At 45.8% G+C, this 27,357-nt stretch overlaps 1 protein-coding gene across 4 annotated transcripts in view; it reads right to left on the bottom strand.

Moving 5' to 3' along the window:
* Window positions 1-27,357, bottom strand: part of COL20A1 (collagen type XX alpha 1 chain) — a 97,626-nt gene that overhangs the window by 53,922 nt on the left and 16,347 nt on the right. For all 4 annotated transcript variants that reach the window (XR_005588011.1, XM_039499485.1, XM_039499487.1 and 1 more), the window contains exons 4-16: window positions 23,887-24,030; window positions 23,221-23,379; window positions 22,482-22,679; window positions 19,811-19,966; window positions 17,843-17,962; window positions 15,791-15,955; window positions 13,192-13,356; window positions 11,529-11,701; window positions 11,244-11,373; window positions 9,488-9,630; window positions 4,629-4,752; window positions 3,751-3,890; window positions 3,029-3,158 (exon numbers count right to left, since the gene is read on the bottom strand). Coding sequence is in view for 3 of the 4 variants with exons in the window: in XM_039499485.1 (XP_039355419.1) it covers window positions 3,029-3,158; window positions 3,751-3,890; window positions 4,629-4,752; window positions 9,488-9,630; window positions 11,244-11,373; window positions 11,529-11,701; window positions 13,192-13,356; window positions 15,791-15,955; window positions 17,843-17,962; window positions 19,811-19,966; window positions 22,482-22,679; window positions 23,221-23,379; window positions 23,887-24,030 (1,947 nt within the window). In the remaining variant the exon portion in view is untranslated. The remainder of the gene's footprint in view (window positions 1-3,028; window positions 3,159-3,750; window positions 3,891-4,628; window positions 4,753-9,487; window positions 9,631-11,243; window positions 11,374-11,528; window positions 11,702-13,191; window positions 13,357-15,790; window positions 15,956-17,842; window positions 17,963-19,810; window positions 19,967-22,481; window positions 22,680-23,220; window positions 23,380-23,886; window positions 24,031-27,357) is intronic.

The raw sequence follows: 27,357 nt of genomic DNA, 5'->3' as shown, positions 1-27,357 counted from the left end.
CTAAATCAGCAAGTTCCAGCACTGGGCCCCTGCCAGAAGTTGCAATAACTAAACGACTCTCCCATAACTCCCGTCTGTGCCCTCTGGGAAGGGGGGAATTCCAGCCCTCCAGTTGCTTCACAGCGAGGAAGGTGAAAAAACCCACCAGTCTCAGCCACACCTGTGATATGGGAAAATGTTCCTTCCCAGTCCCAAAGCTGTGGGTAGCAAAGCCTGCAAGAACTCAGGAAAGGGGCATAGGGGCTGACTGCTGGAATGTCAGAATGTCACAGTCTGTTTGCGGATGATTATCAAATGGGAAAGCAGGAGGAATTATCTGAATAACTTAATTATTGCAAATTATTTACCCAGACCTAGCTGTGATCCATTGGGTACTGTATAATAAGAATTAAGGCAGGCTTCTGTGTGTCTGTTTTCCCCCTAAAATGGTGAGACTTAATCTGCATTTCAACTTTCCTTTACAAATATTTTTGATGGCCTTTTTCAATTTGCTGTCCCACTTTGGTGACTGGGAAACAGGGAGTTGTGTCCACTGAGGGAAGGAGTAGACAACCAGCTAAAAGCTTCCAGGCTCTCATATACGCCGCAAAAAACAGGAGAATGGGATGGAGGGAAAGGGAACAGAGCATACAGAGGAAAAAGGGGTCAGAGAAAGGGAAAGACAAGAGTAATCAACTAAAGGAGATAGAAAACGATTGAAAGGCAGAGGGATAACATGAGAAAGGACTGTTTGGGATGGAAGAGGTGGGCACCAAAGGGGGGAGAAGACACACACCCTTTGAATGACAGAGTTATTTATTAATTCCGGTGTTATTACTTCCCCAGCAGAAAAGGGATGACTGTATTTATCTGCTTCACTTGCAGAGTTTTCCTATACAAATAAGGCGCCATCCTCTATGGAACTTAATGCAGCTCTCAATGTTGCGAACTGGGGGTGCTCCCTGGTCCCCCTCCCACCACCAGGGAAGAGGGAGGAGGGAAAGGTGCTGCTGGGAGCCTGTGCCAAATCTTTCTGGAGCTGTTACAAAGCTCTGCAGTGACCTGGAAGTCAAAGGCTCCATCCCATTAGCAGTCCCCTGACTGCCCTGACTACACTTAACAGAGCTCGGGAGACAGCAGAGTATTGCCTGCCCGCTGCACACAGTTCCTGAAGTGGTGGCAAGGCTCAGCCGGGTAACGAATGGCCGGGAGTTGGAGGCGTACGTAAATGGATGAGGACTCTGCTATTGCAAACGAGAGACTTCCAAGGGCTTGCCCATCATAACAAACCAGCACCAAGTACAGGCTCGCCTCTGCTAATGGAAAATTAATAGTTTCTGCTGATTACATAATCCTCAGGAGAGACTGACAGACACAAACACCATCATTCTCCAGGCTTCTTCAAGAGCGGCCAGCCAGCACCTCTAACCAGTTCTCCTTGAGGGGCCATCCCAGAGGAGTTCAGCTCACCAACGCCGCTACCACCCTTTACAGTCCCATCCCGGATGACTGAGAGGTACGTCGACACTGGAGGTGTCATTTCCAGCTTGAGCAGACATACAAGTGCTCGCGTGCACCTACCAATACTAAAAATAGACACGTACCCGCGGCAGCACAAGGAGAGGGATGGGCTAGCTGCCCTGAGTACAATCCTGCCCAGGGCCCTAAGTATTCACACAGGTGGCTACCTACTCCCACCACCCGGGGCTACACATCTATTTTTAACATGCTGGCTCAATCAAAACTAGCACCTGTACATCTCCCCCAGTCAGAAATTACACCTCCACAGCAAATGTACCCTCAGACACAGGGACATATTCTGGTCCCAACTGCACCCACATAAACCCTAGAGTAACTCCACTGAATTCAACAGGCTTCAAAATACAGTTGGATGAAATTTTGTGTCTGAACCTTTTTTCAACAAAAGATGCAAATTGGGGGACACCAAAAACATTTAACAAATCCCTGTCACGTTCACCAGCTTGTTCATGTCAACCCCTCCCCTCACCAAGTGGTTCATGTCAACCCCACCTCTCCGAAAATATTCTGAAAAAGCTGAAACATGTTTCAATATTTTCTAAATGTACCAATTTTTCAGTTCAAAACAGCTTTTTGTTTAGAAATTTCCTTCACTTTTATTTGGAAAAAAAAATCAAAAATGTTAAAAGTTTGAAATGTAAATGAAATGTTTTGTTTGGGGTTGAACGGAACATTTTTGCTTGACCCAAAATGATTTTTTCCTCCCCTAACTTTCTGTTATTCAAGCAGAGCTCACTTAAAGACTATCTTTCTAAATGAGCTGGCCTAGGTCAAATCCAAACCAGTGGGCTCGGTGCAGGAATTACGGGGTGAAATTCTGTGTCCTCTGCTATGCAGAAGGCCAGAAGAGCTGGTCAGAATGGTCCCTTCTGTCTCCAAGTCATTGCATCTATAAATAAAAGCAGGATTTGACCAACAGACTTTACTGAAGGCAAATGCAAATAATGGAGCAGTTAGAGTTAATTTTCATTTTCAAATCTCATCATCATTCAGAGATTTACTGCCCAACATCCAATGGCTACAAAAAAGTTTTCATTTCAAGGCAAAGCATTTTGAAATTCCAATTAGTAGTAAATTTTTCCCCAGCAAAATGTGATTGTGAAACATGTGTCCTGTTCCTGAGGACTATTAAAGCAATCTATTCAATGAGGGGTTTGAACCCCAGTAAGAACCAGGTTCGGTGCCAATGAGACTTTTGGCCACACTGAGCTGAATTTTGGCCAAGTTTGGGAGGAAAAAACCTGCCCTGACATGGGCAGAGAGAGATACTGAGGAGGGATTTAAAGTCTTCAGGTAGAAACCTGGCAGAATTCAACAAATTTCAGCCTCGATTTGCTCTGAGGTCTAAGATTTGTTTGAGCCAGAAAACCCTAGCGGTGAACATCCCGGAACTTTGGCGTCTGGGTCCAGATCTAAACTTTTGGCTGGCTGGCAGCTAGGCACCAAACTTTATAATGGACCTTGAACCAAACACATATTGACCCTCATACTCTGCCTCTGCCCTACTTACATGTGGTAACATTGCCTGTAAGCGGAAAGGATTCGCCTTCATTATAAATGGAGCTGACATTAATGAAGTACTGGGTGAGAGAGGACAGAGGTCTCAGCACAGTGGATGATGCACTGCTGGGAACTTCGACCTACAATGAAACAGAAACACCAGGTCAGGATTGTAGCATGGAGCAAGGGCAAAGAGGGACTAGGGATTCGGGATAGCTGCCCCCAAACCCTCCTGTTTCGAGGCACCATCATTATTAAAACGCTGCAGGCATGTGAGGAGCCTCTGTCAGGAGACAGCAGAGCTCTTGACAGCACACGGCGATGGTGCCTCTTATGCGAAAGGAAAGATGGGGAGGGTTTTAGTAGAGCCACACCTAGGATGCATGACTCCATATGAAGGGTTTGGAGCATGTGAGGAAATTCAGAAGGGCCCATGGAAGCGCCTGCCCATATGTTCCCGCTGCGCTAAAAGGATAGATAGGCTAGCACTACAGCTAGGGCAGGGCTGTTTCCCTATTACCCTGTCTTCTGGCAATGCAGGGGTCACACCCTTGCACAGGTATAAACCAACTGACGAATCAAGTCCGACGGGGCTACATTCTGTTCTCGGTTACACAAATGTACATCTGGAGTAACTCCGCAGCCAAGCCATTGGAGTTATCAGCGCATTCGCACTCCATCGCCGTTCTCCCGGTTTTAGCACATTCCTGTGTCCCCTAAGCAAGGACTTGCCTCTCCAGCATTGCTCCCTCTGCTTGAGATGTAGGTCACACGGTGAGCTCTCACAGCACGCGAAGCCGCAGCCCAGCTGACCTTGACAGACCCATGGCTGACCTCAGAGAACCTCAGGTGTCTAGGAGGGCTCAATGCCACTGCAACAATAATTAGCAAAAGGATGTGGTGAAGATTTTTAAGACTATACTTGTAAAGCCACTGGTTGCCTCCTGCTGCTACCTCCATCTTAACTACTGGACTTTTCCCACTGTGGGATGAAAGAGTTTCTGATGTCATTGTTCCACAGGTCTATATGATGACCTGGGAGAATGACTGGTTTATGGGTAGAGAAAGGGTCAAATCAACCCACCTACTCCCCAAGATCCAAAGAGCTCAAAACTCTCAGGAACTTCAAGTCTAGATCCTGATCCTAATTTTGTCCCTGGTCCCATCTTACAGTGGGTCCAACCTGCTGGGATAGGTGCTCAGATGCCATGGCGGTGGGTGCGGTATGAGAACCCAGGTGGATAAAGATATAGACGCAGATAGGTAACTTCAGTTCTGAACACCCCAAATTGGGAGCAGTTTGGATCCAGACCTGACTTCCCCATTCTGAATTTCAAGGAGATTCAGTCACAGTTTGCCTGGACAGAACCACTCACTTTCACAGCCCTGTATCCCAGACTGGAGTTGTTCATGAGTAAGCTTATCATACATCTAGAGGTAGCCTCGGAGAACCACCTACATTTAGCATTAGCCAGGGAAGAGGGAGCCTGTTTATGAGCTATGTGAAAAATACCCGAAGCATCTCAGTTAATAAGTCTCTCTTGCAAATTGTGCACCATTCATGCTCCTGCCTAAGGGTCAGCTGAGTCAGAGAAGGAAGTAGAACTTACGGGTGGTTTCCTGGAGGCTGGCTGGATCACTCGCCTCTTCCCCGTACATGGCGTACACCGCTACGGAGTACTCAGTGCTGGGAGACAGCTCGTCCAACAGAACCTCAGGCTGTTCCACTTTCACCTACCACAGGATAAAGAGTGATGCTCAGAGAGGTATTCTGGGGTGAGGCTCCTGCCATGGTTGCCTCCCCGTAGCAGCCTCTAACAAACCAAGAGCAAAGCAGGGCTGCAGAGACAGGAGTCTAAGGCCACAGCTTGGCTGACTCTTTGGGTACGTCTACGTTTCAAGCTGGGGGTGTGATATTCCCAGCTTGAGAAGTCAAATTTGCACTGGCTGTCCTTGAGCTAGCTATTATGAATAGAATGCAGCCTGGCTAGCTGCTTTAGGTACATATTCACAGGGGTAGGGCAGATTTGTACTCAAGATGGCTAACATGCCACTGCTTTCCTCTGCCCGCGTTACCATGGCTACACTATTTCTAGCATGGTAGCTCACTGGAAGCTGGAGTGAGTAGGTCTTCTCCAGCTCGGAGGATACACCCAGCTCCAGCTTTAAGACATATCATTAAATAGTACTTGTAACACTCTTCACCCGCCACGTAGCTGTGTCATGGTCAATGCTTCTCCACCGCCCAACCCAACAGACATCATGCACAGTGCATACAAACTCTACAGCTGGCTGGGAATTTTTCACCAGAATATTTTTTCCACTCAAAAAATACCAATTTGTTAAAACCAAAACAGTTCACAAAAAAAGGTTGGTTTCGACTAGTTTTCCAACTTAAAAAAAAAAGTTGAAATATCCTATTCTGATACTTTCTAAACAAAAAAACTTCAGTTTCTTGGTTCAAAGTGACTCATTTCAAATTTAACTTAATTTATACTTAAAAATGGTTAACAAAGAGAAAAGGGTCAAAATCAAATCAAAATGTTTTGATTGGTTTTCAAAAAATGTTCTCAAAAAGAGGCTCGCTAGCCGGTCTCGAATGGTTTAGGCACAACAAATCCTGAATCCTGGCAGGGAGTTAGACTAGGGGTACGTCTACACTACGGGACTATTCCGAATTTGCATAAACCGGTTTTGTAAAACAGATTTTATAAAACACTAAACACATTAAATCGGTGGTGTTTGAATTTCCGGGTTGAGAAATTCATTGGTGGTTCTGGGTAAATGTCGTCAGTCACTCCTTCCGCTGGGAAATCAACGGCAGACAAGCATTTCATGCCTTTTTTACCTGGATTGCCCTGGCAGATCCCATAGCATGGCAATCATGGAGCCTGTGTAGCCTTTTGTGACTGTCACATGTGGACTAGATGCCGCCACAGAGGCGATTCAGCAGCGCTACACAGCAGCATGCTTTTGCTTTTGCATGATAGCAGGGATGGTTATCAGCCATATTGCACCATCTACCATACCATAAATTGGTAATAAGATGATTGTGGCTACCAGTCCTTTTGCACTGTTCCATTTGCTGCTGTCATAAGTGCCAATGACTCCTGAGTCAATCCCTCCTTTTGGTATCTAAAAATAGAATCAGTCCTGCCTAGAATATGGGCAAGTCCTAGAATATGGGCAAGTCCTAGTCCTGCCTAGAATATGGGCAAGTGTACTAGAGAACCACTGTATCAGAGAACCAGAGAGCACAGCTGCTCTGTGTCAGATCCTGCAGAAATTATGAGCTGTATTCTATTCACAGGGGGTGCTCCTGCAACAACCCCACCTGTTGATTCCATTCTTCCCTCAGCCTTCCTGGGCTACCATAGCATTGTCCCCCCACTTGTGTGATGAAGTAATAAAGAATGCAGGAATAAGACACAGTGATATGAGTGGAAGGCAGCCTCCAGCTGCTATGATAGTCCAGACAGAACAGTAAGGAGTGTGTAGAGAGGAGCCCAGCATCCCTCTGCTAGTTCAGGTGAAGGGTGGGGCTGATGGAGCTCAGCCCCTGTTTCTATGATGATGATGGTTATCAGCCATATTGCACCATCTACCATGAAAATTAGGACCAGGCACCCTTGATCGACCTAACAGATGCTGGTCATCATGGTTACCAGTCCTTTGCCAATAGGCTGATGATGAGATCTGCAGCATTCAGTAAAGATAGGGTGACATGTTAAAGAGTCAAGAGAGGATTGTTTTCCCTTTCACTTCTGGGGTGGGTAGGGACACTGTGTTTGACCCTAGAAGCATTTGGAGCTCAGCCAAGAATGCAAAAGACTGCAGGAACTGTGGGATAGCTTGAGTCCTCCAGTCCATGCCATTTGATTCTACATTTGTCACGCAGCAGTGCGCTGAGCCCTGCTATGGCGTCTGTCTGGAGATTTTTAAAAATGATTTTGAATTGCTGATAGAACAGATTTGCCTGCCCATCCGCATGGTCCATGCGGAGCTCTTTCTTTATTTTGATTTTTAACACGCTGGGCAAACAGGAAATATTCAAAAGTTCTTTTCCTGTCTACCTGGCCACTGCATCCGAGCTCAGATTGCTGTCCAGAGCGGTCAGTGGTGCACTGTGTAATCCGATATGTTAAGAGCCATTAAAATCGATATATGGTGCCTCAGGCCTAGGGGACCCTTTTGGTCCCTTCTAACCCCTATGATTGAGACAAACTGGATTTTTTTTTTCAGTCTGTCGGGTTGCAAAAATTTGAGATGTTGACTTTTTCTCCCAATTTGGGATGGGAAACATTTTTGAAATCTCAAAAGTACTTGTGGAATGGTAAAACCATTTTCTGCCCAGCCCTACTGTACATCACGCCCACCCCCCACTCCCACCCCACCACTCACCACACTCTGTCCTTACTTCTGGGTGTACAATTCTGCTAAACAGAAATGAATGCCAATCCAGCTTGCTTAGTTTAGGGGTGGTAGAACTACAGTGGGGAAAGCAATGATTATTTTTTCTGAGAAATACTTAATTGAAAATAAAAATTAGTTTTCATTTTCATTAAAGCTATTCAGGTTTTCCTCCAAAGGCCAAAAAAAATCAGTTTACTGAAAATGGGTTTGGGGTTTTTTGACAAAAACCTAAAATATTTTAGGCAAAAATTTCAATTTTTAATGATTTAAAAAAAAAAAAGATATTTTCCATTGAAAAAATAAATAGATGAACATTTTTCGGTCAGCTCTAAATAGAACCTAGTAGCCCAGATCGCATGCAGGGACAATACACATTGCAGTAAAAAAATACAAATTAAAAATAAAAATCTGATCCTTTGTGAGCATGGAGAAGGTATAACAGACAGATCACCATCTCTTTCATTCACAGATATTCAGCACAGAAAAGCATCACAGCACAAGGATTAGGGACAGAGATGGATTCTCAAGGGATCCAGCTGTTTAAATGAACTGTCTCTAAGATTCCATGGGAGAATGCAAAGTTCTCAGCCTGCCAAGGCCCAAAAAGGATACCCCTGGGGAAGAATGACTGAAGACGGGACACGAACAAACGACTGCGGAGAAGAGAGTTCTCACAGTTTCACCATTCTACATTTGTGATGTAAAATGCTTTACACTAGAGATGGCAGGGATGTGCAGAGGGGTTATGAATTTGCATCTATGCGAAGAACATGATATCCCATTTCCCGAGAGAGACTTGAAGAGCTACACTTTTAGAAGAAGAAAAAAAGCCCACAAACCAAACCAATCCCCCCCCACAAAACAAACCTTTTCCTCGACTTTCCCATTTTTATACTTGTTTATTACTGAAGGATTGTCACCACCTACTGCTTCCAGAGCAGAACTGCACTCACTTAACATGCACGGGATAGCTTGTTTTGCAATGCTGCTCACTGCAAAAACTCAATACCTGCCTTGTAATCTGAGAAACATTCTAGGAGGTTTTAATGGAAAGACTAGAATTTGATGGGGTGGGAAGCATTTGCTGGACCACCAAGTTAACTCCTTTGTAGGTGGCCCATAGCTTTAGTGCTTTAATTTCTGTGTGAGGCAGGAGGAATTGTGGGACTGACCAGGAACATATATATAAAAAAAGCTACCCCTGTTCACTCATCCCAATGTCAAGGCCACCCAGAGAATAAGTGGCAGAGTCTTGGAAGGCCTGGCTTCCAGCCTCAAGCTCCACCGACTAGACCACGCTTCTTCTCAACACCGAGCAAGGAAGCCATAGATTTTTTTGACACGGTATCAGGCTCCAAGTGCATCATTTTGTACATGTTTGAGATAGTTCATTAAAAATGCATGTTGGATTAGATGAGCGGAGAGCTCCTTTTCTCCTGTATGGTATTATTTAAGGTTTATCCAAAGCCATAAGAGTGAGTCATATTTAAGTAAATAAAAACTAACCTGCCAAATCTACAGTTTGAAACCCAAAACATTTGTTTCATTTTTGTATAACAAGTGGATAGGGCACTGAACTGGGATTTAGGAGACCTGGGCTCAACTCCTCAGTCTGCCACTGGCCTGCTGGGTGACCTTGGGCAAGTCTTTTTCCCTCAGTTTTTCCCATCTGTAAAATGGAGATAATAATCCTGACCTCCTTTGTAAGCCACTTTGAGATCTACTGAAAAGTGCTGTATAAGAGCCATGGATTGTTATGTCTAAATATGGGCTCACTCCACAAAAGTCTGGATCCAGATCCAAACTTTCTTGAATTCCATGTTTAGACCAGGGGCTTCCACTCAGACCTTTATAGTAATAGCAGGTAGCCAGGACATTTGCAGATCTGAACCTTCCCAAAGCCTGCATTGATTCAGATCCACTTTGACTTACAAGAGATTTAAATGAAAGTCAGTTCAGTAATTCTCATGCAGACCTGGGATTTAAGTTTGGGCCCCATATGTCTGACTATATCCAGTGCGGCAAAAGGAATAATTATAACTATCTTCAGCTATACCTCTTTGGTATCATCCTCCGCTCCACTGGGGGCTGACGAACAGAGCACCAGGTACTGAGTAGCTCCACTCGCCGGCTGCCAGCTCAGTCTCAGATGGTTATGGCTCACTTCGGACGCTCTCAGGGAAAGGGGTGGTGAGAAAGCTACTCAGATGAAGGAAAACGGAACAAAAAGATTCACAAGGCAGTTGATCATTTCTGTCCTTAACCCCTCCTACCCCCCCCACACACACATAGAGATTCAAGGATATCTAAACTGTACATCAGAGCAAAACAGTTAGGTTAAAGCTATTTTAGGAGATGTGTATATGATGCTTCTATAACAGAGAATCATCAGAATCTGGTCAGAAGGCCTTATTGGCTGTTCCTGTTGGCAGGGAATATCTTTGACATGTGGAACAAAGAAATGTATCACTCCCATCACAATCTCTCTCTGTCACATGGTCATTTAACTCCAAACTTTCCTTCAAGATAGATATTGTTTGGCAGATATTAGCAATAAAAAAGAAACAACATGCAGAGAAGGTACTAAGACTTGGGAACCTTTGGACAAACTTGACAGCTGTTAGGCAGCTGAGACGACTGCCTATCATGCCAACCAATCTTGTTTCATTTTTCCTTGTGCTCCCCTATCTGTATCTTGCCTTACACTTAGCTTGTAAGATCTTTGGGCCAAGGAAGTGTGTGAACACACCACCTAGCATAGGTCTCTTAGACACTTCCACAAAACAAATTAATTACCATTTGGAACAGAGGGGGAAAAAAATCAGAAGCAACAAGACCAAAAGCCTTTCTAGAAATGTATATAGTCACCGCACGGCAATCTAAAGACTCCCTAATAGCAGTACCTGTAAAACATCGACCTCATGAGGCTTGTCTCTGCCTTTGCAAGTTTCAGCAGCTGACACAGAGTTCTTCCCCTGGCTCACACCAGTCAGCCCCAGTCAGTCTCAGGGTTTTCAATATCTATTTTTAAATTGGCTCTTTTTTGACCCTTCGGGGGACGTTCTGGGGAAAATCGTAGTACAAAAATCTCCCTCTTTCAATTATTGCATCACAAGGGAACAGCAAGGATCTCCAACATTTTAAAAGAAGAGCAGCAGTGGGTGAACAAGCCAAAAAAATAAAAAAAATTCATAAGGGAAGCGTGTGTAGGTGGGTATATGAGCATGTGTACCAGGCTTCCAGGCACAAAACTCCTGGGATGGGATGTCATTCCATTAGCATTTTATAATTCAATCCTGAGAATGTGATCCAGGAATGGCTGAGTAAATGTAGAGAGCTTAATTATAAAAACAATACAACCACAACAGAAAGCTTGATGCTGAGTCTAGTATATCCGGGTAACATTGTTTCTTCCTGCCAAAATCCTACATAGCTAATTTTCTCCCCTGAAGAACATTCATTTTGTTTACGGTCAAACATTATCTCCAGAAGTCCTGATTTACCTCAGTCATGCAAAAACACTGAAGTCAAAGGGGATTTTGCCTGAAGCATCAAGATTCCCACACACACTTTTTTTAAATATAGGGCATCATCTATATCCACAGCCTGCTTAAAGAGCTCAGACATACCCTATACATGGGGCAACCACTCAGGAGGTGGGGAAGTGCTGAGGTGATGAGGAAATCAGCACGGAGAGAACCGGGGCCTAAGGAAGAGAGTGAAAGATGCTTGGGACATGGGAAGAGAGAAGCTGTACGAAGCAGAGAGGGATGCAGGGAAGGCCAGACTAGTGCTCTCCACTCATGACCTACATGTCGAAGTGATGCCCCTCAGCCCATCTCCAACGGCATTTTCATAAATAGGAAACACTGAAACCAGGTATTCCGTGTGCGAGGTCAAATTGACAAGCTGGGTGGAGGAGGCAGATCCATCTAAAACTACCTGAAAAACACAGAGAAAGGCTGTAAGAAGTTGTGGCATCAGGAGTTGTGTAGCAGAGGAAGCAACCAACACCTGCTACAGCTGTCTACTCAGGTCTAGTCCAAGTCTGCTCTAGTTTCCAGGCACCACACACAACTAAATACAGGATCTCCTACCTCTTTGGGGATTCCTCCCCCCGATGGGTAATATACAATCCTATATTTCTTTGGTGGTCTCAGTGGAGGAGTCCAGGAAAGGTGCATGCTTTTGGAGGTCACCTCTGATATCATAAGGTTGGTGGGACTCAGATGGGGACCAGTGTTGGCTGAGACAGCTTTCACGGGACTGCCTATGAGTTCAAAAAACTAGGTTACCTTCTTATATTATCTTAACATGCCAAATGCACTTTCTACTTCTTTTTATCAAGTGACATGTCCTAATCCAGTTACAGCCTTCTTCCCTAAACACTAAGGAAGCATTTCAGCCTACCATGAACATTTAAAAGTTGGTCCAAGGAAATATAAAAATCCCATTGAGAACAAACTGTGTATTTTGTTGGAGGCTGAGAATATATTTTACATTTGAATTTGAGTCACTGCTATCGATTCAACAGACGGCCCAGCATTTGCCAGTTCCAAAGACAGTCAAATTGAACCAGAAAAGGTCTGTTGTTTTTTTTAAAAAACAAACAAAAAAACAGCCCATTTTCTCTGGGCTATCGCATGCCTGAGAAAAATTGGTCTAATTACATCAGACCAGATACAAACTAATAGGGAAGAGTCCATTTATTTTGCCAAATTCCAAACCCACTTGAATAAAGGTGCATTTGAAAGTTGAACTCTCCCATTCTATTTTAGAAAAATCTGTGAAAAAATAAAGACAGATTAAAAATTGGGGGAGGGAACTTATACACAGATATAGTATTGGTACTGGGCACTCAGCCTAACATTGGGTTGCGGGTGTGGAGGGGGGAGTCCTTCAGTCTAGTTCTAGCATCTCTTTAGCTAGAAAAACCACACTTCTTTGTATTTAGCTATCCCTTGGGGACATATGGCTTGAACTACAGGTGGAAAAAGGCTTATACTCAATAATTTTGCAATCTCTCCCCACTCAACAAAAGCCCACAGCGCTCACAAATTAATCCTTTGCTTTGGACATCTCAATGATGAACCCAACAGGCAGTGATGCAGCTGCACAGGGTAAGTTTGGGAGACACCCAGGTTGAAAATGCATTTGTTGTACATGTGCATTGAAGTGGATAAATTGGACGGGTAAGTCCCCCTCCTCCCTACACCAGTGTATTCACCTATTGTTATTTATGTACAGTATCACCCACTACATACTTTCCAACCGCCTTCCCCCTGCCCCAAGTCTCTGCCCAAGCTGCTCACAATCTAAGGGTGGAGGGTACGGGAACCACACACATTTCTACATACATCAGCTCATCTCATTGCAGGCAGCCTGGCAGAAGCGGGTCTTCGAGAGGGACTTCAGCATGGAAAGGGTAGGGGCCTTGCGGGCGAACCAAGGGAGGCTGTACCATGCATAGGGGATCACGTGAGAGGTTGGCAAACAGGCGGGCAAGGCGAGGAGCACTGGCAGAGCAGTGGAGACAGCTGCAAGAGAGGATACGCAGGGAAGGGTAGAGGTAGACAGAGCTCTGGAGGTGGTGACAATAAGCTGACAGCAGGTGGGGAGCAAGTGGAAGGATTTGAAGAGGGGATCAATGGACGGGGAGGAAGGGGAGTGTAGCGGGTGCGTTTGGCATGGACTGCAGGGGGGGATGAGGAAGCCAGGCTCGCTGGGAGGACTGAACGGGGATTGCAGGCTTTAACTCACCTGTGTTTTCACTCTTGTGCTTCTCTTTGATCCTGGTGCACAAGACCCGGGTGAGCCTGCTGACCAGTGAGCTGAGCAGGGGGAAATCCAGCACGTTATACACAGTGAGCTCCAGGGGCTCTGACGCCACCTGTCTCAGCTCTGCCTCGTCTGCATTTTTCACCCCTAAAAAGAGAGAAAGCAAAGAGCCAGTCTGCTAAGAAAACTCCCAGGAGATGAACAAGACTCAGGGCCAGAAAAAGGTCTTCCCCTATTTAATGCCCCTGTGCAGGAGCCAAGCACAACTGCAGTCTCTTGGCTAAAAATGTCTCCTAGCCTGCCCCATGGGGTGGTGCTACTCTGCAGTGCCCTGGAGTCTCGCCTGAAGCTAGAAGCACAATCTGGCCTTTAAGGAGCATGTCTGGATTGTGTTTAAATAGTGGAGGCAGGGGGTCTTCTGTGGTCCAGAGCGACACTTGCAAATCCTCCTAATACTTCCCCTCCATCCTGTTACTGCAGGCCTGGCTACCACAGAGGCTGATAATATTCCACTAAAAGACAAATCAGAACATATGTAGAAATCAATGAATGAATGAATAACACTTTGATATTTACGAGGTGCCAGCTTCCCCCACAGAGAATCTGCTGTTCACTAGAACATAAAGCTCCATCACAAATCCTTGTTATTCTTTCCACAAATCCAGCCCTGCATATCATCTGTGCACGAAGGGCCTGAAGCTCCATTGCTCTGCATCTTGTGCAGTCCCTCATGTAAAGCAGGTCCCAATTTGGATCGTGTTTTACTTCTTCTCACAGACATAAATGCCTATACAAGGTGCAGAACAGCGGCGAATCAGGCCCAGTGCCTTATGCCTGTAGAATGCCATGCCTTACCCTTGCGCATTAGAGATCCTGGTGTAAATCAGTGAAATTCCAGTGAAGTCAATGAAGCTACCCCATCTCCATCATATGGGGATCTGGCCACTAACATGCAATCCTCTGGGAAGATGTTTCTCTTGAGATTTTCTTTGTGTAACCGGCAAAAAGTAACTAGCACCAAAAGGTATCTTGTATTTAACAAATATGCTCATCTTTCCCAACTTGAGGTGGGGTTAGAAACGGATCCAAACCGAAACCTTGGATTAAAACATCCCATACTTTGGGAAAGATCCAGGTTTGGCTGTCCTGGCTTGGGCCCATCTCCATAATGTCTTGCCATATTATTCTTGGGCCGGGTAGTGTTTCCTTGTCTAACCCAGGACTGTGTTTTTGTTCTGCGTTTGTAAAGCTCCTAGCATGGCGGGATCCTGCTCCATGACTACAGCTCCTAGGCACTGCGGCAATAATGATCTGGGCAGGCGGTTTAAATCGCTTTCCTCTTTAGAGACTGTAACTCAAGTTCTGACCGTCTAGAGTCAAAATACACAAACGCTGAAAAATGTCTAAGCAAAACAACAAGGGCACGTGTCAAAGCAGGCAATACATTCAGTGCACAGGTTTTAAAGTATTATGCTGTAGACTCTATCACATTCAATGTCTTCATTCAGTATATTAAGTAAAGGACGTTGCAAAAGATATACCCATACAGTGGTATTCAATGAATTCTCTATGGTGTACTCACCATAAACCACTTCTAGTGTGGCGGAGGTGGGGAGATTGTTTACTGTTTAATTTTATTCCTCTTGCGTTAACCTTTACTAGATAAATTCAGTTATAACTGACAGCTACTCTCCCAGTCATGTTATGCCTCCTTATTGCTGCCAAATGGCAAACAGCAGATAAGACTATTAGAAATACAGAATGTTAATCAAATGGATGTAATTGGAGGCAGATTGCCAGATACAATAGGTTGGGAATTTAACCAAATGGTTCTCTTTGGAAATGGCCAATTCATCTAAACCAAAACTGTTCACAGGACAGGATCAGTTCAGCAAATTTTCAACACAAAATTTTTTTTTGAAAAAAACAAACAAAAAGTTTTGAAATTGTTGAAACATTTTGTTTGGATATCCTCAAAAAGAAAAATTCTAATTTTCCACTTTGAAGCAATTTTGTTTCAAAATGTAAGCTAATTTTAATAAATTAAAATGTTTCAATCAATCTGAAACCAAAATTCATGAAAATTTGAGATTGACTTTTTTGTCCCAATTCCGAGTGGGAACGTTCTTTGACATCTCAACATTTTTTGCAGGACATGAAAACCATTTCATGTCCAGCTCTAATAGGTTTGTTTAATTCCATTTTGAGGTAAACAGTTTAGTAATCATTGGTCTCCCATTATACAAATCCGAGGCTGTTAGAGATTTTGATGTGTAGTTGGTGAGAAAACTTTTAACTAAAACTAAACTAGCTTTTAAAAACAAAAACACAACATCCCACCATTGGCCACTCCTTGAAGATTCTATCAATCTGTCATGTCTGAATGATGCATTAATGGCCCATCTGCTCATGGTAAAGTGATATCCAACTAACAGGCCAAACTTTATGGGTAAGATTTTCCAAAGCACTCAGTGTTGGCCTAAAACTGCTCCGATTAAAGTCCAATAGCGTTTCCCATTGATTTAAAAGGGAACAGAGTTAGGCCAACCCCACCTTGTGTTATTAATAGCTGCAATCTTACCAATGGCAAATATGTCTATGCCCATATTTTTCAAGGTCTGGGCAGACCGGCTGGCATCATCCTGTGATTTTCCATCAGTCAAGAGGATCACCAGCTTGACTGCATCTGACCTGGCACCAGCTTCAGGTTTCAGATTTTGTTCTAGGACATGGGTCAAAGCGAGGCCTTGGGAAGAAAGAAGAATGGAATTAGATCCCTGAAAACAAGATTGCAGAGATGCACGTGCCTTGGGGGAAGTACAAACACCTTTCTCAGCTCCTTAGTCAAAACTGGGTATACCAACTCCGCATGAGGGATACAAACACAGCTCCTGTGCTGTGGGAATGATCTCCTGCATTGCAATCTGAAAGAGACTGTTGTAAAAAGGTCTTTTAAACACGGCTACAGTGGCTTGCTTTATAAATAAACCTTTGGCGGGTAAAGGGTTAGAACTGACATTTCTGTCATTCCAAAGTTTTTCCTCACTTCTTTGCAGACCTCCATGTTGCTCTGCGACTCTGGGGTTGCTCACAGGCGGGCGATGTTAGTTGCTTTGTTTCAAGGGATCTCAGAAGTTTCAGTTTCAAGTAGAACTCCACACACATGTAAAGAATGGTGGAGATTTTGCAAACAAATAAGAACAAAGGCGAGGCCAACGGTGGGCAGGTAAACCTTGACAGTTTCCCTTTAAAAAAAAATGCATGTGCAAAACTGTGTGCCTGATTTGCATGCATGTTTATTCCACTTTTGCTCGCAATCAAAGTAGTTGTGCATGGAAACGAGGCTTGACATTCCACACAGAGATTTAATAAAAATCATGCCTCCGATGTGTCAGCAGCGTAAACAATCCAAAACCAAAACAGCAAGATCATGAATAGAATGAAACACTAATATCTTAAGCAAAGCCAACAATGCACTAGGTGTTTTCCAAACATAAATGAAGGCAAATTTCCTGCCTTGAAGATCATACAATATGCAGCCCCAATTCAGCAAAAGCACGTAAGCATGCACTTAGCTCCCACTGTTTCAAGTGTGGCAGTGCTCTGCTGAATCGGGGCCTAAAAGACAGACAGACAAAGCATAGGGAAAAGGGATAAGATATAAGCCAAGTGGTCAAGATGGTGACATAATGTTTCAATCACACGATGAATTTGGGTAGAATATATAGATTTCCCCCAAATGTAACCATAATCAACCAGACCGTTTCTTTTAATCTTTACAGTAAGCGGATGATTTTCCCTTTGCGAAGTTCATTCTTCATCCTGCTCTTAAATCCTACCCGATCCTGTACAGGAGTCCAAGTTTCCCAGATTATCTCTGGACTTCATCTCCCTGGACCCACAGAGGCTGAGAGTGCTACACATGACTGCACCAGTCTCCCAAGGGAGTACTGCTGCGGTCACATGTTGGATTTGGGGACACTGAAGGGGGGAGCTACTCCCTCCTCCCCAACTGCAGATGCTCGGATAGTTCCCAGGTGTTCCTAGTTCAGTGGTGGCTGCTGCTCTGGGGGTGGTGTCAGCCTGGCCTTAGAATGTCCATATTCAGTTATTATTTCCTGTAGTGATGCAGTCAAAGATCTCCTGTCTGTGTGTTCCATTCTATGCATCCGAAGAAGTGAGCTGTAGAGCTCAGCTCTCATGCTGAAAAAAAAAATTTAGTTTTAAGGGTGCCACAAGTACTCCTGTTCTTTTTGCAGATACAGACTAACACGGCTGCTACTCTGAAACCAGTCAAAGAAGTAACAGTCGTGCGTTTCCTTTTGCTGGGGCATTGGTGCTATCATAGCGTGTGTGTGGGGGAGGTGCACTTGCACATGCGAGAGACACAAAGGCCCCTTCTCCTTCATTACCAATAGCTTAGGTCAGAGATATCTGCACCAGGTACAGCGACTGCGCTGTACTCTCGTAACTAACGCTGCTTTAGTCCTGTATCCAATTCAGACACATCCAGCCAGAATATTTCTCCCTTAATGTGGAGGATGCTAAGCTATTGGCTAATGATCACAGCAGGATTCTACACGCAGCCCAGCCAGAGACAGAGTGAGGGAGCCGAAGATAAAGCTTGTGTTACCTGTGAAAGTGTTGCCGCCTTTATATCGCAGGTTCCTCACCGCCTCTAACACCTCCTCCCTTGTGACGTAGGTGTTCAGGTTCCACTCTGTCCGTGGATCACTGCTGTACTGGGACAAACCTGGGGAAGGCAAGAGCAGACAACAGAGGGCAACCAAGGGATTAAGCAGCAAGATGGAAGCTGCTTTTTCCCAGGATTGCCATAGACAGGCAGCATTGGCTACCAGATTGTGCGCCAAAGCGGTGGCAACAGATCTGGGATCTACTTCCAGTTCCACCGCTGGCCTTCTGTGGGCAAAGTCACCTCTCCACGACTATGTCTCCACCTCTGAAAGGGGGATAATGGTTCTTAACTGCCCTGCAATGCGCTTTGAGATCTGAAGCGCTATATAAGAGCTAGGGATTATTGTAATTATTTCCCAGTGTGAAAATTCAGGCACAATCCTAGCTAAAATTAGGGCAGTTGCCAGGTTCCTATTCCATTGCACAGTTCCCTTCTGCTCTTCCCTTTCACCTCCCACTCCGTACCTGCGTCACCTTTCTCCCTTTAGTTACACTGGCCCAACTTTTCTAAAGTGGCCTTTCAGCTTCTCCTCCCCAGCCTGTTGTTACTGTTTATTCACTGTATTGCCACTGCGCAAGGCACTGAACCTCTGACGTGTTCCTCAAAATGTGGGCCACTGCACACACTGTAGTTGTCTGTTACAACCACTAGAGGTCAGACAAGAATCGCTGTCAATACACAAGCATAGGATCCAATGTGCGGCTGGTGAAAGAGGTTGGCCAAGAACAAAGTGCAAAAATGCAAATCTTACAGCTACCCAGAGGGGCACTTAAACAGGATAGAGTTGGATGGGACCTAATGCCCTCCGTATCCTTCCAAGGACTGCACGTATGACAGGGCACTTATCCGTCTAGCTTCGCTGCTTAAAAATGCATTTGTTCAGCTTTGTGAAAAACAGAGCCATTAGCAGATCATTCAGGCTCGTAGAATGGCCAGCAAGCACATCCTCTCCAAGTGTAGGAGACATTCCCAGGAGACAGGTTTCAGAGGGGTAGTCGTGTTAGTCTGTATCAGCAAAAACAACAAGAAGAACTTGTGGCACCTTAAAGACTAACACATTTATTTGGGCAAAAGTTTTCATGGCCTAAAACCCACTTCATCAGATGCATGGAGTGGAAAATACAGTATGAATACACACACACACACACACAGAGACAGGAAAAGATGGGGGTTGCCATATCAACTAATGAGAAATCAATTAAGGTGGGCTATTATAGTTTTAAACTATTTCCCCATGCTAATTTCCCCCCCTACTGTTACTCACACCTTCTTGTCAACTGTTTGAAATGGGCCATCCTGATTATCACTACAAAAGTTTTTTTTCCTCCTGCTGATAATAGCCCACCTTAATTGATTTGTCTCATTAGCAAGGGCGGCTCCAGGCACCAGCACAGCAAGCGGCACACAAGGGCTGCCTGCCGGTCACTGTGAGGGCGGCAGTCAGACAGCCTTTGGCGGCTTGCCTGCAGGAGGTCCGCCGGTCCCGCAGCTTCGGCGGCAATTCGGAGGCGGGTACGCCGAAGGCGCGAGATTGGCACATCACCCACAGAAATGCCGCCAAATCCGCATGACCAGCGGACCTCCTGCAGGCGTGCCACCGAAGCATGACTGCCATGCTTGGGACAGCAAAAATCACAGAGCCGCCCCTGCTCATTAGAGTTGGTATGGCAACCCCCATCTTTTCATGTTCTCTGCATATCTATCTATCTATTTATCTTCCTACTGTATTTTCTATTCCATGCATGTGATGAAGTGGGCTCTAACCCACGAAAGCTTATGCCCAAATAAATTTGTTAGTCTCTAAGGTGCCACAAGTCCTCCTTGTTCTTATTCCCAGGAGAGGAGATGTGCTGGTTTTTATCCTGATTCTGTATCTGGAGGCCTGAAGACAAGAAGCACTCTTACCTATCCTTATCTTATCCCGGGCAATACTGAATGGTGAAACCAAGGTGCTCAGGAACTCCCTGACAAGCTTGAAGTTGCCGCGTCCAATACTCCAAGACCCATCCACCAGCAGGACGATATCAGTTGTGGCCGATGTGTCACATTGAAACTGAGGACCTAGGAGACAAAGTGATTGAGATCAGTTGGAGGATGCAGGAGCTGTGACAAGAGATCCCCAGCACCACGAATCAAAACACATCCCCTTGGCTTTAAGGGCAAGAATCAAGTTTGTGAAATGTCAAAGCTGAAACTTTCATAACTTCATTAGAACCAGGAGCCAACAGACCACATTTTGTGGTTAGATGGACCAATAGTCTGTGATCCCCATAAACTGCAGTGATTAGTTTAGAGCATTAGTCCGTGATAGTACTACCTATCAGTGCTGCAAACTCAGCCTACATCTGGACAATCAAGCTTATGCTTTCTGTACAAGACTGCAGATAATGTACAGTAATGTGCCATTATAATGTAGATGATTGATCAGCAAGAAAGAATAGAATCCCACTCTCTCCTCCTTAACTGAATTTTTCCATTAAACAATCAACCAAGCAGGTACACATCTAAGACACAATCATTTGTGCCTCTGTAATGCTTTGATCTCAAAGAGCTTTACAAGTATTATTTCCATTTTGCAGATTGGCAAACCGAGACACAAAGAGATAAAATGATGTGCCAAGGCCAGAATCACAACCAATTTTCTTGCTTCCAAGGAGAGAGAGATCAACAACAAGGCATCACCTTTGCCTGGCCACTTGGCTGAGTACAAGCTTGCTTATAGCATCAGCACACAGGTGTACAGGAGTGAAGGGGTATGTTCTTGGGGTAAAGAAGTTAAACCTTTTAGGAAATATGCCTCGCCTAAGCATCGCTGTATGTAAACTGTCAGCTCCATTACATTCAGCTCTAATCCAGCTCTTTCCTTTATATCACACTAAATCTTATGGAATCTCAGGTGATTATTTAGTTCCATTCCAGCAGGAGATCCCCTACGGGCTACAATTATTCAGCTGTTTTCTCTATATTAAATCTAATCTCTTCCTAAACTGTTGGCACCATATATCTGTACACCTCCCTCCCTAGCCCATGCCTGCAGCTAGCGGGGGATAAGATAAGGCACGACACTGATAAGCTGCACCTTTCCCCTGATTTTTTTCAGATGGAGGTTTTACTTTTTTTGAGTGAACACCAGAGGGTACCGGGCAAGAGAGAACAGGCTGCACAGCAGCAGAACACATTCCTGCCGCATCGCACAGAATTACCACGCGACAGCCAGGGATTCCAATGGGCTCCTCGGACGGACCAGACTCAGGCACGCAGGGCAATCTGCTTTCCATTGGTCATCCCCTGGATTGATTCCTCCCCATGTGTGCCCAGACCTCGCCACTCAATTGCCATTCCCCACTGATAAGAGTGAGGGAGCAAATCCAGTGTCACTTAGGCTGTCTCTCCATTAGGACAAAAGGTGTGTTCTTAATCTGAGCTAACCAACACAAGGCGAAACCCTTGTGAAGACAAGGCTTGGTACTTTTCACACGACTTAGCAGATCAAATCACAGACTAAAAGGAGCCTTTAACTCGACCTAGTAACTCCTGTGAAAACAAGCAGCCTGTGTTCACTAGAATTTTACCTCAAGTTAAGAATACACCTTTTGTCCTAAGGAAGAGAAGGCCCCAGGAGACAGGACAAAAGGACTGGAGGAAACTAGAGTTTGCTGATGGACACATTGTGCACTATTGGTGCTACTGCTTGTAAAACTAGCCATTCCCTCCCACCCCCCATTTGAAAATCCTTTGCATATGATCCAGATAGCTGTGAATGTATTAGTTATTCCCAAGTCTCTGCTACCGAGCTGCAATCATAGGAACTGTTATCTATCTGTAAGGTACTTACATGACACCTATTGCTATGGTATCTGAGTGCCTCACAACCTTTAGTGCATTAATCCTCACAACAGCACTGTCCCACCTCACAGGGGTATTATCTCCATTTCATAGAGAAACTAAACTTGTCCAAGACTACACAGGAAGTTTGTGGAAGAGCAGAGACTTCAATCCAGGTCCTCCAAGTTCTTGTCTAACCACTGGAGCATCCTTCCTCTCCATTATAAGAAGGAAAGTCAGATCTGCTGAATAATTTGGATGAAAATCTTTCAGCTTGCGGGGCTTTTCAGTTTGACTATTAACTATTCGTTATTTGCAGTGCATGACAGGTCAGCTAAGTCACACGGTGTTGTTTTTACTTCTTGAGTGGACGCCTGAAACTTCCACACTAGAGAATAATGAATGGAGAAGAGCAGTTAATGAGTCAATGCACTTCCCAGTAGGAATTTTTGCATTAAGGTCTGTGACACTTTGCAGAGCTGCGAGCATTTCCATCAATACTTGGCAGGTCTCCAAATCGTGACCCTACACATAATAGCAAACTGAACAAACACCCGGATTCTTGACAAGATTCATGAATGTGGAAATGCCATAAAAATACCTAAGTCTACTGGGAATACCCTTCTCCCTTTGCTTGGATTGTTCAGAGGCAACTGCCCCTGTTTGGGTAGGATGGTGAATATTTTTAAGCTGAATCACTTTCCTGGGTGCATTCTGGAGGGGGAGAAGTTGTGTTAGAAACAAGACTCACCTCTCTTTAAAGTTTCCTTTGTGTGTTTTTCTTGGCCTAGATCTCCTCGCTCAGATGTTGTGGGGCTGCGCAGAGTTGTTTTCAGCATTGTCGGTGTTTCTGTCACACTGAACTTGGTGTTTGGTTTCCTTCCGAGGGTTTCACTTGAGTCCTTGGATACTGCTGCCTTCTGTCTTCTCTTTTCAGGTCTGGCTTTTGCTGCACTCCACAGCAGCACAAAAGAGAAACCGCCCATTCTCCTTAGCACGTCATGCACCTCCCGTTCAGAGGAACAAGCGGAACGTAGTGGAACACACTGGCTAAGTGCGTGTATATCTCACCACTGAGTTCTACCAGATGGAATGGCAGACTGGCACAAGAGTGTTTGACTGTGTCAGACCCCCAGTGGCTGGCTCACAGGGGCTAGATCATGGACTCCGATATGGCCGTGCCAAATGTTATGAACTAGGGCTGTGATTCTCAGACGAGGAGCCCTGTCCCTGACCCAGAACTGAAAGGCACCCGCTAGGAACGTTGCTTGGAAATATTCCCTTCTGATGGCCAGATTAACATTTATTATTTGGACTGTGGTAGCATCTAGGACCTCCAGCCACAGACCAGGGCTCCATTGTGCTAGGAGCTGTACAAACACCGAACAGTAAGATAGTCCCTGCCCCATTCCCCTTCCTTCCCCCATCTGCTACCCTGCCTCCTCCAGGCTTTCTGTGGCTGTTGGCCTGTGCACCGACCCTGCACATACCTGTCTTTGTTGAGGCTTCACTCGGAGCCGGTGACATTGTCTTAGCCGCTGGAATGTGCTCAGTTGCCGTATTTCTCAAAGGGGTGATGCTCTTTCCTGGAGAGGTCTCTCTGTTCCTTCGGGTATTTCTAGCCTGCGAGACGTTTTTCAGCTCCTGAACTGCAAGAGCAGCAGCAAAGGAGAAGGTGGAGAAGCAAAGGGAGTCGGCGTAAACCTGGTGCCACTGAGATCGGCCCCACAAACTGCAGCTCTCAGGCTCTCCCTGTGCCCTCTACCACCACGCCAACCACAATCACCACAAAGAGACAGTTCGTCACGCCATGGCGATGTCCAACGCCCCTCATGGGATGTTGACACTGACCCCACAGGGTATGACCGCAACTGGAGGAGACATACCCGAGCTAGCTCTGGTCAGGGACTGGGAAGCTGCAGCACCACATGCTTCGATATGGGCTAATCCTGCGTGTAATTACCCAGTGCTCCAGGAGGGCTTGTACAACCCCCGCTGAAATACGGGCGGCTGCAATGTCCTTGCTCCATTAAAGCTAGCTCAGGTGCATCCACAGCACAGACATACCCTTAGAGGACTAACTCGAAAGAAACCTGCTTGTCCAGGCACTGTAGGCCACGCCAACGGGGACAGCACATACCGTGCATCATACTTACTCACAAATTTCCTTTTAGCAAACAGGGCTTCTTGGGAGCCATTGAGCACGTAGATTTGCAGGGTGTATTCCTTCGTGGGGCTCAGCCCCCCCACTGTTGCCTTAGGCGTTTTGGTTTTCAGCATGACTTCCTGTTCCAGGTCACCTGGAATGGGGGTTTGTGAGGGGAGAGACACAAGACAGACACCTTTGAAAACAGGCTCGATGCAGAATGTGGGAGCCTTCCGAGCCGTGACAGGGGTCTCAACTGCAGGACACTGGCCAGCTGAGCTCTTGCAAATTCCTTCCATCTAATGGAATGTAGGCCAGGCAGCACCCATCTGCCAATCCAAGGTACTTACACAGCCCCCTTTACTGGAGTGTCTGAGTAAAATTAGTGTATACACACGTCCCTGCAATGCTCCCAGTCGAGCAGTGCTATAATCTCCATTTTATAGCTCGGGGAATGAGGCCCAGAGAGATTAGGCCCAAATGTGCTAAATTGACTTCTAATTTTGAGTGTCCAGTTTTGTACACTTTGGGGGATGGCCTCCTCAGAGGTGCCGAGCACCACAGCAGAGAAGGAATTTTTCAGTTAGCTGATTTCCCATCCAAAAAAATATTAGTTTGTTGAAAACAAAACTGTTTGTGGGAAAGAGTTGGTTTTGATCCATTTCTCTGCCCAAAAAGTTTCAAAAATTGTTAGAATGTCATGGTCTGATATTTTCTAAACAAAGTATTCCGGTGTCCTTGTTGGAAGTGACTTTTCGTTTTGAAATCGGAATTAATTAGAGTAAAAATCATGAAATAAAATAAAAAATAGTTCAAATTGAAACAAAATGTTTCAGAATTGTGTAAGCAAAATGTATCAATTGATCCAAACTGATTTATTTTATTTTGGTTCATGAAAATTTGAGATTTCGATTGTTCTTCCTGATTCACGATGGGAAAATATTTTGGGAAACGAAAAAAACCAAACATTTTCCCGGTACAAGAAAACCATTTCCTGACCATCTCTCCTGAGCACCCACCCCTGTCCTGGGTGTCCTTGGGAGCCGTTGGTATCTGGCACCTCTGGAAATCAGAACCATTAGGTCTAAAATTTGGACACTCAAAACTAGGTGCCACTTTTGAAAGTTTATGCCTAAGTGACTTGGCCATGGTCTCACAAGGAATCTGTGGCAAAGCAGGGAACTGAATCTTGATCTTCTGAACCAATTGGTGGTACCCTAGCCAGTGGGTCATCTCTCCTCTCTCTCTGTCACTTTCACCCCAGCTATCTGAGCAAACCCCATTTCTCTCTGGCTGATTCAGTTGCTCTATCCAGACCGAGGCCATTTCTGAAAGTGACGCCTTCTATCAGCAGGGCTGGCCTAGGTTTCATAGATCCTGTGACCAGATCTCACAAAACCCCCGACGTATGCTTAGCAGCTACACAAGCACAGATGCCATTGGTAGGGATGGGGGGAAATGTTTTGCTTAATTTCAAACCATCGAACATACTGGAAAAGAGCCAGTGGTAAAATCTCGCTGGCTCACTGCTGTGCTAGCTTGTGACGCTGCTGTCCAGCGATGGATGGATGGATGGATGGATGGATGGAGAAACAGAGAAGTTGAATAGAAAGGGGAGGCCACAGGACACTGACAGATCAAACAGTCCACAGCAGCTCTATTACTGTCATATGTCTGGCAGCAGCTGCCAGCAGCACTGTTGCTACTGGAGCTGTCAGTTGTTTGGTGGCGGCACTTAGAAACGCTGGTTGCACAGAGCAGCTTCACAGGTGACCGAAGGCTGAGGTCGCCACCACCTGTCAGTTTAAGACAGGAGCTGCTGTGGGGAGCGGAGCAGTGACATTGCTAAGGGCTTCGTCTCTGAGGCGGCATTTCCCCTGGGGTTAGTTTGCAGACCCAGTCATTCCTCCTCTTGCTGCAAGAATTTGTGACTTAGAGCCATACAACTTGCAACGCTGTCGAACTGCATCCCATCAGTGTAATATCGCTCAGTTAGAACCGCTGGAGGATATTAGGAAAAACTTTTTCACTAGTAGGGTGGTGAAGAACTGGAATGGGTTAGAGAGTGGTGAGTCTCCCTTCTTAGAGGGTTTTTAGGGTCAGGGCTTTGAAAAGCTGGCTGGGATGATTTTTAGTTGGGTGGGGTCCCTTTTTTAGGGGGGGTTGGACTAGATGACCTCCTGAGGTCCCTTCCAATCCTGAGATTCTATGAGATTCTATGATAATCTGCCAGCTAGTGATGCAGGATATTTCAGCTGGACCGTTGCCTCTGGGCAGCTGCCACCTTTCTGTGGACATGCCCCTACTGAACCAACACGGCAAGAAGCAGCAGAACAGAGGGGACAGCATCTATGGATTAACTCTCCAAAGCCGCAGCCAAATGCATGCAAGGGGGAGAGAGGAGATGAGGGGTGGGAGCGGAGTGGTAACATGTTTGCTGTGGGCAGAAAGGCTGATTGGCGCCACTGATTATCTGACAGGGTGACGGTGCTGCCTGTGCCCATCATTCTCCCATTGTGGCCCTGGCGCAAGGTTTCATCTCCCAACCATGATCACGGCCGTACCTCACCCCTGCCCAATGGGGAATGAAAGGTCTGAAGCTCCTGGAATGATCTCCTATGGTGTAACCCCTTGGGGTTTAGAGAGCATGACCCCTTTAAATCTTTTCCCCCAGGAGGGAGAGGGAGCAGTGAGAAAGGTGGCTCTGGAGTTGCAGAGAGAAAGAAGGACTGCAGCCCGCAGGCCCTCACGAAGTGAAGCAGCAGAGAACCTGCCTGAAGCCTGGGAAGGGCAGGGCGGCTGATCGGGGACAGCCCAGGACAGGAGCCAGGAGGAGCCCTGTGCCAGGGGGGAATCGCCCCAGAAGGACAGGCCAGAGCTGGACCCAGGATCACGCCTGCCCAGAGCTGGGTGGGGCTGTGAGTACTGGAACTAGTGACTCTGCATTGGGAATAAGGAGGGAGGCTGTAGCTAGTTAAGTGGGGAGGGGGTCGCTCCGTGGGGCTTTGCAGAGAGCGGCAGAAGAGGGCACCGGAGGGGTTTGCTGGGGAAAGTTCACTGGCGCCGAAGACGACCAAGAGCCCCCAAGACTCACCACTGGACGGGAACTTTGCTCAGGATTCCTGAACTCTGTGTGCAGACGCATTGCTCGGTGTCTGCCCTTCCAGACTGTGCTCCCACTGGGCCTTGGCTTGAATGCAGCCCTGTTTTACTGCTCCCCCTATATTTCCCCTTGTTGTTTTTCTCCTCTCATCCCCATGTAAATAAATAAATAAATATCTCCCTTTGTTATATCCATTGTACTTTTCCTGTGGGGGTGTGTGTTCACTCTGGGGGGTTTGGAACAGGTGCCCCTGGGGTGGAAGGGATTTTTTCCTGCTGCGTTCCTGCGCGCGCGCTCTCTTGGCCAGAGCTGCCTGCAGAGAAGACTCCATCTCGGCTACGAGGGCGCTAGAGTTACAATGGCAATTCAGATAAGCCT

The sequence above is a fragment of the Mauremys reevesii genome, linkage group 13 (assembly GCF_016161935.1).
Source record: "Mauremys reevesii isolate NIE-2019 linkage group 13, ASM1616193v1, whole genome shotgun sequence".
Lineage (NCBI taxonomy): Eukaryota > Metazoa > Chordata > Testudines > Geoemydidae > Mauremys > Mauremys reevesii.
This window is presented reverse-complemented; position numbering and strand designations above follow the sequence as displayed.